The sequence below is a fragment of the Sander lucioperca genome, chromosome 21 (genome assembly GCF_008315115.2).
Source record: "Sander lucioperca isolate FBNREF2018 chromosome 21, SLUC_FBN_1.2, whole genome shotgun sequence".
NCBI lineage: Eukaryota > Metazoa > Chordata > Actinopteri > Perciformes > Percidae > Sander > Sander lucioperca.
Genome location: NC_050193.1, coordinates 21,129,082 through 21,141,997, shown reverse-complemented (window position 1 = coordinate 21,141,997; position 12,916 = coordinate 21,129,082). Strand labels below are relative to the sequence as shown.

Below are 12,916 nucleotides of genomic sequence, written 5' to 3'. Positions count from 1 at the left end.
ATCTTCATCACCTGGACCACCTTTTTTCAATCTGACAAGAATGTGATGTCTTGTCAACACTTCTATAAAATGTGTTTACAAACAATTAGACATATTTCTTGCAATATTGTATACTTCTTGATGACCCTAATGCACAGGCCCAGGGCCCCGAGGGGTCAGGGGGCCTGAGGGGTCAAAGCTTCGGTTTAACGTGACAATCAAATAATCACAAAGGGATGTAAATAAAAAAGACAAAAAAATGACCAAGTAGATGGATAAAATTACCGCAAAGAGATACAAAAACACAAAAAGACACAAAACAAATACAAACATCTAGGCCATGAAACATGGTTGTGTCGTTTGTAGTTGTTTTGTGTCTCTTTCAGTCGGGGTGTCTTGCATGTCTGTGCCCAGGGGCCCATTGTTTTTACTCCGTCCATGCCCGGATGTAAATCCTTATGCAGTTAACTATTCTATATACTATACTAATAGTCTATTCTAGTGGGCTACTGTCTTTCAGTCAGACTCAAGCATCTGAAATGATTCATGTAAAAATTTGGTACGTTGAAGGTGGCTCGCTCAGCTCAACAAATCTCTACGACTGGGGTGGAGAGTGCAATTTAGCATGACCCACAGAGTCACTTACAAGAAATAGTACAGGTTTAATACACAACAGTTAAGCTGTTTGTTTTGTTTGTGGTAATAAAAAGCAGGTGCACAAGAACAGTGAAAACCTGAGCAGATATGGTATGAATGGGGTTCTAGAGGGTGTTTCTGGGTACCAAACCTGTTTCATCTGGCAACGATGGCCTTGATTCATGGTTTCCACTGTTTGACAAAGTCTTAAAACAAGACTAGAAAAGAGAGTGAAAGATGGCTGCACATTTATGGAATTTCTTCCCAAAGCCTGAAGGTGCATATATAAAGCCAAGAATTTACAGCCTACATTCTTGGGGGAACCTGGAGAGAGGTACATGAACACACTTTTCAAAAATGCATTTTTACAGAAAATATCAATATGAAGGATGACGTTAGTAAGTCTGATGGAAAGTGTGCTGTAACCCCTTCAGGGGAATATATTGATGTTTGAATGCACTGTGAACTTATTGACTGATGAAAGCAGATTTATCCTCGTGTTTGCAGGCCTTAACAGTTTTTTTATTTATTGGTAACACGCATTTCTCTGAGTTCACTTTTTTCAAAACACACAGTCAACAGAAGTCAATGTGGACTCAACTGTGGATAACTGCATTGCTTTATTTTCTTGTTTCATTCCTGTTTTTCTTTTTTATTTACATTGATGTTTAGTTCCTTCACATGTAATCCTTCTGATGTCTTTACACTACACTTTATAATTTCTTTTTATAAATATATATACTTTTCTGCAGTGAACCTGACACCAACATGCAGTACCAGTGGGCTGAAGATGACTTTGATCTGTTCTATGGGGCAGTTCCACTGGGCCTCTCTGCACCAGATGATAATAAAAGGTATGTCATGTACGATGGCACCACCAGCCATAATGCTTAATTAATCCTGGCCACTGGTTTCAAGCAGTCTGAGAACGGGATGCTCGGCCCTGGTGTCTACCTCAGCAGAGACCTGCAGAAAGCCAGCGCCTATCCTAAACATCACTCTATATCTGACAAAGTTGTCATTAAGGTTATGGTCAATGTGGGGAAAGTGATCGCCATCAATTATCAAGGCCACCGAAGACCTGGTATCACTACGGCTATGACACCTCCTGGGTACCACCCAGGTGTGGAATGGTGAGGAGCGTGTCTGGGATCTCGATCAAATCAAGATCATTAACACTATCAACCCGCGCCTAGTCCAACCCTATGGATATGGTGCATGTGGCTGTGCATTTTTGTGTATTGTTATACCTTGTATGGGTCTTTTTCTGTGTATTTCTTTTTTTATATATATATTTGGATAAAAGGTTTGTGTTAAATCTGAGTTGCTATCTGGTTATGTTGAAAACAGGGTGTGATGACTTATATTTTTTAAGATAATGAAAAACAGAAGTCTCCACCAGGAGGATCATCACACCTGGGCCAAGCACCCCTGCCTGGACCTGCAGCACCATGCACAGGTGCAATCACTTATAAATAATGGCTATAAAGGTTTCCTCCCTTTTGATCTTTCATTTTACACCCAGCAACAGTTATGAACAATGTGGTGGTGCTGTTTGTAGTTGTTTTGTGTCTCTTTCAGTTGGGGTGTCTTGGATGTCTCTGCCCAGGGGCCCATTGTCTCTTAACTATAATGTCCATTCCAGTGGGATACTGTCTTTCATTCAGACTCAAGCGTTTGAAATGATACATGTAAAATTCATGTTCATTTGGAAAGCTGAAGAGGCTCACGCAGCTTGCAAGTTCTCATTTTTCCAAATGTCTACACTGGAGGCGGAGAGTGCAATGTGGGAAATACTCCAGGTTTGATACACCAGTTACGTTGTTTTGTTTTTGTAGAAATGAAAAGCAGGGGCACACTGAAAGCATGAGCACATATGGTAGGAATGTGGTTCTGAAGGGTGTTCCCTCAGGTGTCAAACTTGTTTTTATCTTTATAGTGATCTTTGATTAATTGTATCCATTGTTATGCAGCTTATCTGCCACTGTACATGAGCATCTGCAAAAAATCATATTTTATTTTCTTTCTTGCGGTAAAAACCTGCATCTGTGACCTCCATAGAGGAGACTTGGAAAGTCCCATAATTCCCTCGCTCACATCTGCCTGAAATCACTGATCACTGTGCTGCTGGCTGGCAGGACAGAAACCCAACACCACCGCTGTGTTGACCACACCCAGATAAATAAATATTGTAAACGAAAGTCTTAAAACGATGCAAGAAGTGAAACGAAAGTGAAAGATGAATGCACATTTATGGAATTTCCCCCCAAAGCCTGACGGTGCTTATATAAAGCAGAGTGAACTCACAGCCCGTACTCTTGGAGGAACCTGAAGAGAGGTACGTGAACACACACTTTGTTGTTTCCCTAAAAAGTGCATTGTTACAGAAAATATTAATATGAGGAGATGCAGTGACTTAGTCTGATGCACGCCTGAACGAATGCTCCTTTTTAACTGTTTCAGGTGAAGCTTCAGCAAGACAGTGGTTTTCTCAGAAGCTAAGCTATTAGTTAAAATGTGCCTTACGCTATTATATAATGGGAACAGCATTTTAATATGGTCAGGGTTGGAAAACTGTGAAGCAATCCATTTATTAGAACACTATAAATACTGAAAAAGCACAGCAGAATAAAGAGTAATCTTTATACTGACATGGGATAGTATTATAGTAAAAACATACAGCTACAGATTATTAGTTTTTTCCCCAGTTAAAGGTGTGATTGGGGAGTTTTTCTAAATCCAGGGTCTAAGGACAGAGGGTGCTGTACAGATTGAAAAGACCCTTGAGGCAAATGTGTGATTGTGATATTGGGCCTCCATAAATATATAATTGACTTGACTGGACAGTTTGACTCACCTAACTATCTTGACTTTTGGACTCAATAAAATATCTTCTCTAAGAATAAGAAGAGTCTACAGACAGGCTAGCAGCTCTGTGAGGCTGTGCTGAGACACAGCTGTGCTTTGAGCTAAATGTTAACATAAGTATGCGTACATGCTTACAATAACAATGTTAATATACTGATGTTTACCAGGAATACGCCCTAATATTTATCATTATGGGACCTACCCTATACTATTGTAGTTTAGCATGTTAGCATGCTAACATTTTGCTAATCAGCACTAAACACAAAGCACAGCCGAGGCTGATGGGAATGTCGTTAGTTTTGCTGGTATTTAGTACACATGGACACATTAAAATGATGACCTCATGATGGCGCTAGATGAAAACTCAGAGGCCCACCAAATTATTATAATTCATCCTGAAGGGAAAATAAGCCTAATGTTAATCAATGGCAGTTGGGGAGGCCTGTGACATGCAGCACACGGTAATTGAACCAAGGTCTCGCTGCTCAGAGAATTTGCGCCCATGTAGCCTGGATACCCCTCTGGCACCCCTACTTTAACTGTTGCGAATATTTTTGTAAATTTTTTACCCCTACATTTATCCCTGAAATGTACGTTAACACTGAATTACTATTCTTCTGTCTATAGTTATACGTGTGTCGTTAGTCCTTTTAAGAACCAAACTTCTGGTGCACAAGGCCAAATTAAGTTACTACATGTGAAAATGCAGGACATCCTGGATCGTATTTCATTATTATCGTATGTCTGACCGGCATCAGAAGCAACACCACCCACCAACACAGCCTGTTTTTCAGTCTAAACGCCACGCAGAGCCTCTAGTGGCTGTAGACTCTTAGTTTTGTTCTTCACTTGATAGAGCTAGGCTAACAGTTTCCCTCTGCTTCTTCAGTCTTTGTGCTAAGCTAGGCTAAACACACCTAGAACTTCCATTTATTGTTTTATTCACAATGATGTTTATTTTATTCACATGGAATCCTTCTGAAGCCTTTACACTAACAGTCTTCTTTCCTACAGTGAAACCTGACACCAACATGCAGTACGACTGGGCTGAAGATGACTTTGACGTGCCTGAGGGTGTGGTTCGCCTGGGCGATCTCCCGCCAGTTAGTGATAGAAAGTATGTCATGTACCATGGCACCACCAAGAAGGCAGCTCAATTAATCTGTGCCAATGGTTTTAAACAGTCTAGAGATGGGATGCTCGGCCCTGGTGTCTACCTCAGCAGAGACCTGCAGAAAGCAAGCCGCTATCCCATTGGTCACCCTGAGTCTGACAGGACCGTCATTAAGGTTATGGTCAATGTGGGGAAAGTGATCGCCATCAATTCTCAAGGCCACCAATATCGGAAGACCTGGCATCTCTACGGCTATGACACCGCCTGGGTACCACCCAATTGTGGAATGGTGAAGAGTGGTTTGGAAGAGGATTGTGTCTGGGATCCCAATCGGATCAAGATTCTTAAAACAATCCAACCACGCCCAGTCCCAACCTGCGGTGGACATGGTGCACGGGGCTACAAGTGAGCTCTGCAAGCTGTTATCAATTCATTTTGTATGCTCAAATGTATTTTTATATATTTGGATAAAAAGTAAATGACATTTGCATTTTGTTACTGTGTCATTGTAGCCTGGAAAATAAATGGTTGATGTAAAATCTGAGTTGCTGTCTGGTTATGTTGAAAACAGTGTGATAAGTATATTGTACCTCACTACATTAATCTGACAGCTTTAGTTACTAGTAACTTTACAAATTAAAATGTTGTATACAAAACACAGGTAGTTTATAAAAGACAATGTTCTATTATAAATTAAACTATCCAACAATATACAGGCCTATATGCAGCTGAAATGATTAGCTGATGAAACCCCTAAATTGATTGACAGAACTGTTTTTATTGTTTTCAGTTTCTAAAATGTGAGAATTTCTCTGCAGTACTTTTTATTACTTTAAGTACATTTTCTTGATGATACATAAATATTTTTACTTGACATTTACAGCAAAATTTTCAATGAAGGACTTTTACTTGTAACTGATTATTTTTTACAGTGTGGTATTAGTACTTTTACTAGTAAAGTAAAGGATCTTCCATCACTGCATGTAGGTCTAGGTCTGACACTAAAGGAGACGTAGAAATCCATTTAGTTTTTGGTAAAAATCAAAGTGGCATTTCATTTAATAATTTTAATTAATTAAATCTGTTAAATAGTATAGACTAATCAATTTTCTGTTTGGTGTTCTATTAATTCAACAAGCAGTGTAAATCAGACTTTAGCAAATCAGGACATTATCCATAGTAGTAATGTTTTGATTTGAAGTAGCCTATACCACATTTCATATGCAAGTAAATGTCATACAGATTAATATAGTGAACCATTAATGTCTACTACCTGTGATTTTATTGAATCTTCTTTTGAAGCCAGCATGGGCAAAAGTCCAGAGAATACTACAAACATATTCAGTAGTATTGGTAGGTAACCAATAAGCTAATGAAAATGTATAGGTCTACCTTCTGTGCTTTAGTGGGGTTATAAATTCAATAGTTTTGATGCAAAATATTTGCATGTGAGTATTTGGCGTTTTCATGTTTATAACGCCTTAGTGTGTTAAGGCCTTAATCTTCATACTGGCAATTTCTGGTTTCATTCCTGTTATGTTTTATTTATGATGTTTAGTTTCTTGACATGGAATCATTCTTTACACTAATAATCCACTTTCATACAGTGAGATTGACACCAACATGCAGTATCAGTGGGCTGAAGACGACTTTGATCTGCCTGATGGGGCAGTTCCACTGGGCCTCTCTGTGCCAGATGATAGAAAAAAGCATGTTATGTACCATGGCACCACCAGGCAGAATGCTGAAACCATCATGAAATACGTTTTTTGCCGGTCTGAGGGTGGGAATCATCAAACCAATCCCAGTCTCCTACATGTAAGCTCTACACAGTGTGTGTGTGTGTGTGTGTGTGTGTGTGTGTGTGTGTGTGTGTGTATGTGTATATGTGCGTGTGTGTTGTACTTTTAACTTTTACTTGTAGTAGTAGCTTTTTTATTTTGAGATATTTAGGTTATATATTCGTTAGTCTATATCCTTGACGTTCCACTTTCGGGATTGCTCTGGTGCTGCAGGAAATTCCGCTGGATGCATGTATTTTCCTTTTTCTTTCGCTTTCTTTGTGTTGGAATTTTAAATTCTGTGGATTTATGAGGACTATTTTTGGCTGTTCCTCAGATCTCTGCAGGGTAAATTCAGACAGCTAGCTTGACTATCTGTCCAATCTGAGTTTTCTCTCACATGACTATTTTGCAGCGGCTCTGTGCGGAGCTTAGCAACGCCCATGATGATTCTGATTGGTTTAAAGAAATGCCATTAAACGTACGTTTTCCGCCCATCCCCGAATGCTATGTGGAGTAGCTAGACCCTCCTTTAGCCTGCTTTGGAGGAGGGTCTGGCAAAGCGAGACCATATATTCATCAACATGTGATGTTTATACATAAGAAACGTATTGTTGTGGGGAGAAGTTACTTATATAGTTAGTCTCATAGCACACAACTGGACCTATATGACATGTAATTAAGTAAAACTTTAGGTAATACTTTTTATAAAGACCACATCTATAGTACAGCGGGCTTCATTAAAGTGCATTTATAATGCCTCATTACTACACTAATAAAACATAGATGTGACATGTTTTTTTTATAAGTTGAAGTGTCTTGTTGATGCTCTGTTCTAAACTGAAGGTTGACTGATGGGGCTTTTAATACATTATGACTACCTAAACACATCTTAATCAACTGTAGTAAGGACTTGTAGTATCCTATAAGAGTCCATGCTATCACAAGTTATCATTGTATGTGTAAAGTACATATTGATGCATCTATAATATTGCATACTTCATCATGTTTCCTTGATGGTGGTAAGTAAAGTGTAATGCATTTGAATGCATTTAAAAGAATCTATGTTGCATCATAGCATGCTAGAGTCGGTACTACAGTTGATTGTTTAGCGGTGTAAAGGTAGACATATTGTATTATAAGCCCCATTATAATTGGTGAAGAGCATCCAACGGACACTTAATCATAAAAGTAACATCTATAATGTTTTATGACAGTTGATATAGTGCATCAGAAAGCATTATTTGTTTATGAGCATAGTCATATGGGCATAGTCATTGTAATGTATGTAATAATGCTATACAGTAGATGCTATACGATCGTGTAAACTGAGGTGTGTATCACATGTTATGTCCAGGTGGCGCAGTGGCTCCATAGTTAACACTGCTGCCTTACAACAAGCAGGTCACGGATGCATTTAGATGAGAACTGGATATTGTTAATTATCCACGTATGAATGCACACTATTTTAGGTGCTGTCATCAAAAAAAATTGTTTTTTTATCCGTTATACAGCCCAAATAAATTAAATTTACTGTAATGTGGGACAAAGAAATATTACATTCAAGAAGCTGTAAACATCAAATGTTTGGCATCATTGCAGCTCAAAAACACATGCAAGGTTAATACAGACCTGTATGTACATCATGTTCTGATTGCATGACTAATAATGCACCTACAATACACACACTGATTTGTACAGACACAGAGTGTGGAAGAAAGGGTGTAAGTGAGAACACAGCAGTGTAGGAGGCTAGGAGTAAATAAACAAATGCATGAATAATTAAAGACAACAGATCCATCAACTGGTTGGATCCTCTCTTTCTTTCTTTCAACAGGATTTAATTATAAATGGGACTTGTGGCCAACACTATCTGGCCTAATATAAGGGTTTAATTTAGTTTAGTGTATTACTTTATTAGACTGGGACAGTGCATATTGATAACATTTCTGAAAGAAATCCAGAGTTAGCCAGAAGGGGCAATTTTCATGTCATTAGGCAGGCAATAAAGAAGCATAAATCATTGAAAATACAAAGCAGTGAAAAATATGCAGACACAAACAGAACCTGCACTAGGAACAAGAGAGATGGCTCCTCCATACAGAATCAACAATAGCATGGCAACAATCAACGGATAGCATAACAGTGTGGATATTATGTACAGAGACTGTAAAAAGCAGGATCAGCTCTTACACTAAGCATAATTTTGACAAACAGAAAAACCACATGATAACACCTCACAATAATAATAAGAACCAACTCATGATATAGCAAATATAGTTGATGGATTATGTCACTACAGGAAGTAAAATCTGATATCAATGGAAACCACAAAGCTAAAACCCTGTTTCTGCAATAATGAAAGAATTGTAGTGAATAGGAATTTTTAAAGAATATCCACCTTTTTTGCCACTATCACCAGTTATTTGAATTTAACTTGTTTCTGGTGAAAATAATGAATTGCAGTGAGTTAACAAACCTTTAGTCTATACCCATGATGTTCTACTTCCGGGATTGCTCCTTTGCCGCCGGCAATTCCGCCGGATCACACTCTTTTCAACCGGTTATCCGTTAACTTCTGCATTCTTTGTGTTGGAATTTTAACCTCCAGTCGATTTATGAGGACTATGGTTAACTGCTCCTCAGATCTCTGCAGGGTAAATCCAGACAGCTAGCTAGACTATCTGTCCAATCTGAGTTTTCTGTTGCACGACTAAAAAAACTTTTAACTGTACACGTGTACAGATTTGCCTCAATGAGCTTAAAAATCCTTGTTTAAAATAATTTCTTAATGGCAAACATACTGTATATGAAGAATATGATTTGGGGAAATAACTTCCAGGTTCAGAAAGAGGACAGACTACACAACACAAAGGGAGATAAAGAGACAAAAGCTGAGAGGATAAAGAGATCCAAGACGTGTGGAAGTAAAGTAAGAAAGAGTAAAGAAAGAGAGAGAGAGAGACAGAGAGAGAGAGAGAGAGAGAGAGAGAGAGAGAGATCAAGGTCAAAGAGTGAAAAGGGGAAGAAATGTCTATCTTTAGATGTTCATTCAATTAGATTTCTGGCACTTCTCTGTAATATGCATGAAATCAGACTAATCTGTAAAGCGAGAAGTGATGAAGCAGAGCGAGATTCATAAAACTGTTGGAGCGTAGTGTGTGTGTGTGTGTGTGTGTGTGTGTGTGTGTGTGTGTGTGTGTGTGTGTGTGCGTGTGTGTGTGCACGTTACAATTACCACTTTAAAATTCTTAGAATTACGTTGAGATAGTGATGTTTTGATTAATTGTCTCCACTGTTATCTAGCTATCTGCCACTGTACATGAGCATCTGGGCAATATCATACTTTTTCTACCATCTTGCAGCAGTGAAAACATGCTTCTGTGATCTAATAGACACCTGGAAGGTCAAATAACTCCCTCGCTCACATCTGCAAAAAAGGCCCTAAAATCACTGATCACTGTGCTGCTGCTGGCCACTGATGTGTTGACTACACCCAAACCAAAGTCATAACATGGTGCAAAATAAGAAACAAAACTGAAAGATCAATGCACATTTCCTGCAGATACTGGAAGGTCTTTATAAAAAGCGGAGTGAACTCACAGCCGGCACTCTTGGAGGAACCTTTGAGAGAGGTACATGAACACAGACGTGAACACACACTTTGTTTTTTCCCTAAAAAGTGCATTTTTACAGTAAATATCTTCAATACTGTGTGTACGAGGATATGTAGTTAGTCTGATGAAAAGTGTGCTCTTAAACCTTCGGTGAAATATGATGATGTGTCTGACTCATATGTGAGCTTCCTGACTGATTGAAACAGATCTTTCCTGGTGTTTTCAGGCCTCAACAAATGCTTCTTTTTAAACTGTGTTTAAACCCAGTGAAAATCTGCAGCAAAAATTTTGTAAATAATGGGAAACCAAATTTTAATAAGGTCAGAGTGTAGAAATGGGAAGCAATTCATTTAACAGAACACTATAAATATGCACAGCAGAATGAAGAGTAATTCTTATACTAACATATGATAAAAAACACTCTTAGGTAAGGTAGTTACAAACTGTTCTTTTTCCCCCAGTTAAGTGTGTTTGTGGGAGGGTGTCTTGTTGTATACTGTACAGATTGTAAATCCTCTGGAGGCAATTTGTGATATAGGGCTGTATAAATCAAATTGACTCGACTCAATGGTTTAAAGTTTCCACTTCAGCTGACTATCATGACTTTTGGCCCCAATAAAAGCATCTCCTGCGTTTTTGTCAATTCAATTAAAATTGCTTGTCAGAAAAAAACAATAATATATAAAAAAATGCATTTTTGTCTCTATCTTAGAATAAGAGGAGTCTACAGGCAGGCTAGCAGCTCTGTGAGGCTGTACTGAGACAAGCTGTGCTTTGAGCTAAATGTTAAAGTAAGTATGCATACATGCTCACAATGACAATATTAATACTGGTGTTTAGCGGGTAGGATATAAGCTGTAATGTTTACCATTAGGGACCCGCTATGATGGTGAAACTAGTTTAGTCAACACAAATCTGATATCAGAGAAGATCTTGGTACAGTAGTCTATGTAAGCATGGACACAGTCAAACCAAATTTCACTCAGCTTTATATGATACATCTTGTATAATCACAGACTATTTATAATCCATGTTTTTCATGGGAGTAGGCACATTCTCAAGGTCTTCATCTTATCTTTATCTCTGGACACCCAGAGCCTCCTCACATAAAGCATGCAAAGTCTGAAGGACTCTGAGGCCTCTCAAAATACCAAACCAAATGATTTGTGTATCATACATTCCTTCATGTCATTGACATGACATTGACCTGATGATGGCGTTAGATAAAAAGTCAGAGGATCACCGAAATTATTACAATTCTTCCTAAGAGGAACATGAATGTGTTTATCAAATGTAATGGTAACTAATGGTGGTCAATCAATTGTTCATGAGTGGTAAATAAATTGCAATTAACACTGAATGAGTATTTTTGTGTATTGTTAGTCTTGATAGTCATTCTGAAGGTGATCCATCCAATAGTTGTTGAGACATTTTATACTAATAAAAGATGGTCACTCATGGTGGCTTTAAACTAAGATGGTGAACACAATGAAAGTTATACATGTTACATTTTTTACATATTAGCATTGTTATTGTGAGCATGTCAGCATGCTGAAGTTAGCATTTAGCTCAAAGCGCTGCTGAAAAATGCAGCATCCTCAGTCATTTGAATGGTGCCAGTCTAGCGACACAATGGTGCTGCCATCACAGAGTCTGTGGTTAAAAAACTGAGCGGTCCGGCTAAAAAAACTGAATCTGGCTCAACTTTTGCCGGACTGTCTTGTTTCACTTTTGATAGAGCCAGGCTAACAGTTTTTTCTCTGCTTCTTCAGTCTTTAAGCTAAGCTAGGCTAAACACAACCAGAACCTAAATCTTTGTTGATGAATCATATCTGAATTTTCTGGTTTAATTCCTGTATTGTTTTTTTTATTTACAATGCTGTTTAGTTTCTTCACATGGAATCCTAATGAAGTCTTTACACTAATAATCATCTTTTCTACAGTGAACCTGACACCAACATCACAGTACCAGTGGGCTGAAGATGACTTTGATCTGCCCTATGGGGCAGTTCCACTGGGTCTCTCTGCACCGGATGATAATAAAAGGTATGTCATGTACCATGGCACCACCAGCCATAATGCTTAATTAATCCTGGCCACTGATTTCAAGCAGTCTGAGAAGGGGGATGCTCGGCCCTGGCATCTACCTCAGCAGAGACCTGCAGAAAGCCAGCGCCTATCCTAAACATCACCCTATATCTGACAAGGTTGTCGTTAAGGTTATGGTCAATGTGGGGAAAGTGATCACCATCAGTTATCAAGGCCACCCATATCAGAAGACCTGGCATCACTACGGCTATGACACCGCCTGGGTACCACCCAGGTGTGGAATGGTGCCGAGCGGTTTGGAGGAGGATTGTGTCTGGGATCCCAATCGAATCCGGATCCTTAAAACCATCAACACACGCCTAGTCCAATGCCCATTTCAACCTGGAGATGGAGACGGCGCATTTGGCTACATGTGAGCTCTATGAGATGTTACCAAGTTATTTTGTATGTATTTTTTATATATTTGGATAAAAAGTACATTACATTTGTATGTGGTTACTGTGTCATTGTACCCTGGAAAATAACTGGTTGATTTTAAATTTGAGTTGCTTGTCTGGTTGTATAGAGAGCAGATTGTGATGAGTATATTTTTGTTTTAAGATGTTCGCCTCAGAAACGTCTGCTGCCACTCTACAATGAAGGTGAATGAAATGTTGGTGGTGGCAAAGAGGCAAAACACAACGACACAGTTCACACAGAGGGAGACAAAGAGACAAAAGCTGGAGGACAAAGATCCAGATACAAGACGTCTGGAAGAAGATGGAGAGAATAAAAAGACAAAGAAAGAAAGAGAGGGCAAAGTGTAAAAAGGGGAAGACATTGTGTCTATTTTTAGATGTTCATTCAATTAGATTTCTGGCACTTCTCTGCAA

At 38.7% G+C, this 12,916-nt stretch overlaps 1 protein-coding gene across 1 annotated transcript; it reads left to right on the top strand.

Annotated features, from left to right (window-relative positions):
- Positions 1-2,833: 2,833 nt before the first annotated feature.
- Positions 2,834-12,583, top strand: LOC116063797. Its single transcript, XM_031318768.2, has 4 exons — positions 2,834-2,953; positions 4,498-4,977; positions 6,270-6,372; positions 12,106-12,583. The coding sequence occupies exons 2-4, from the start codon at positions 4,515-4,517 to the stop codon at positions 12,458-12,460; spliced, it is 921 nt and encodes a 306-aa protein (XP_031174628.1). The 5' UTR covers positions 2,834-2,953; positions 4,498-4,514; the 3' UTR covers positions 12,461-12,583.
- Positions 12,584-12,916: the final 333 nt, after the last annotated feature.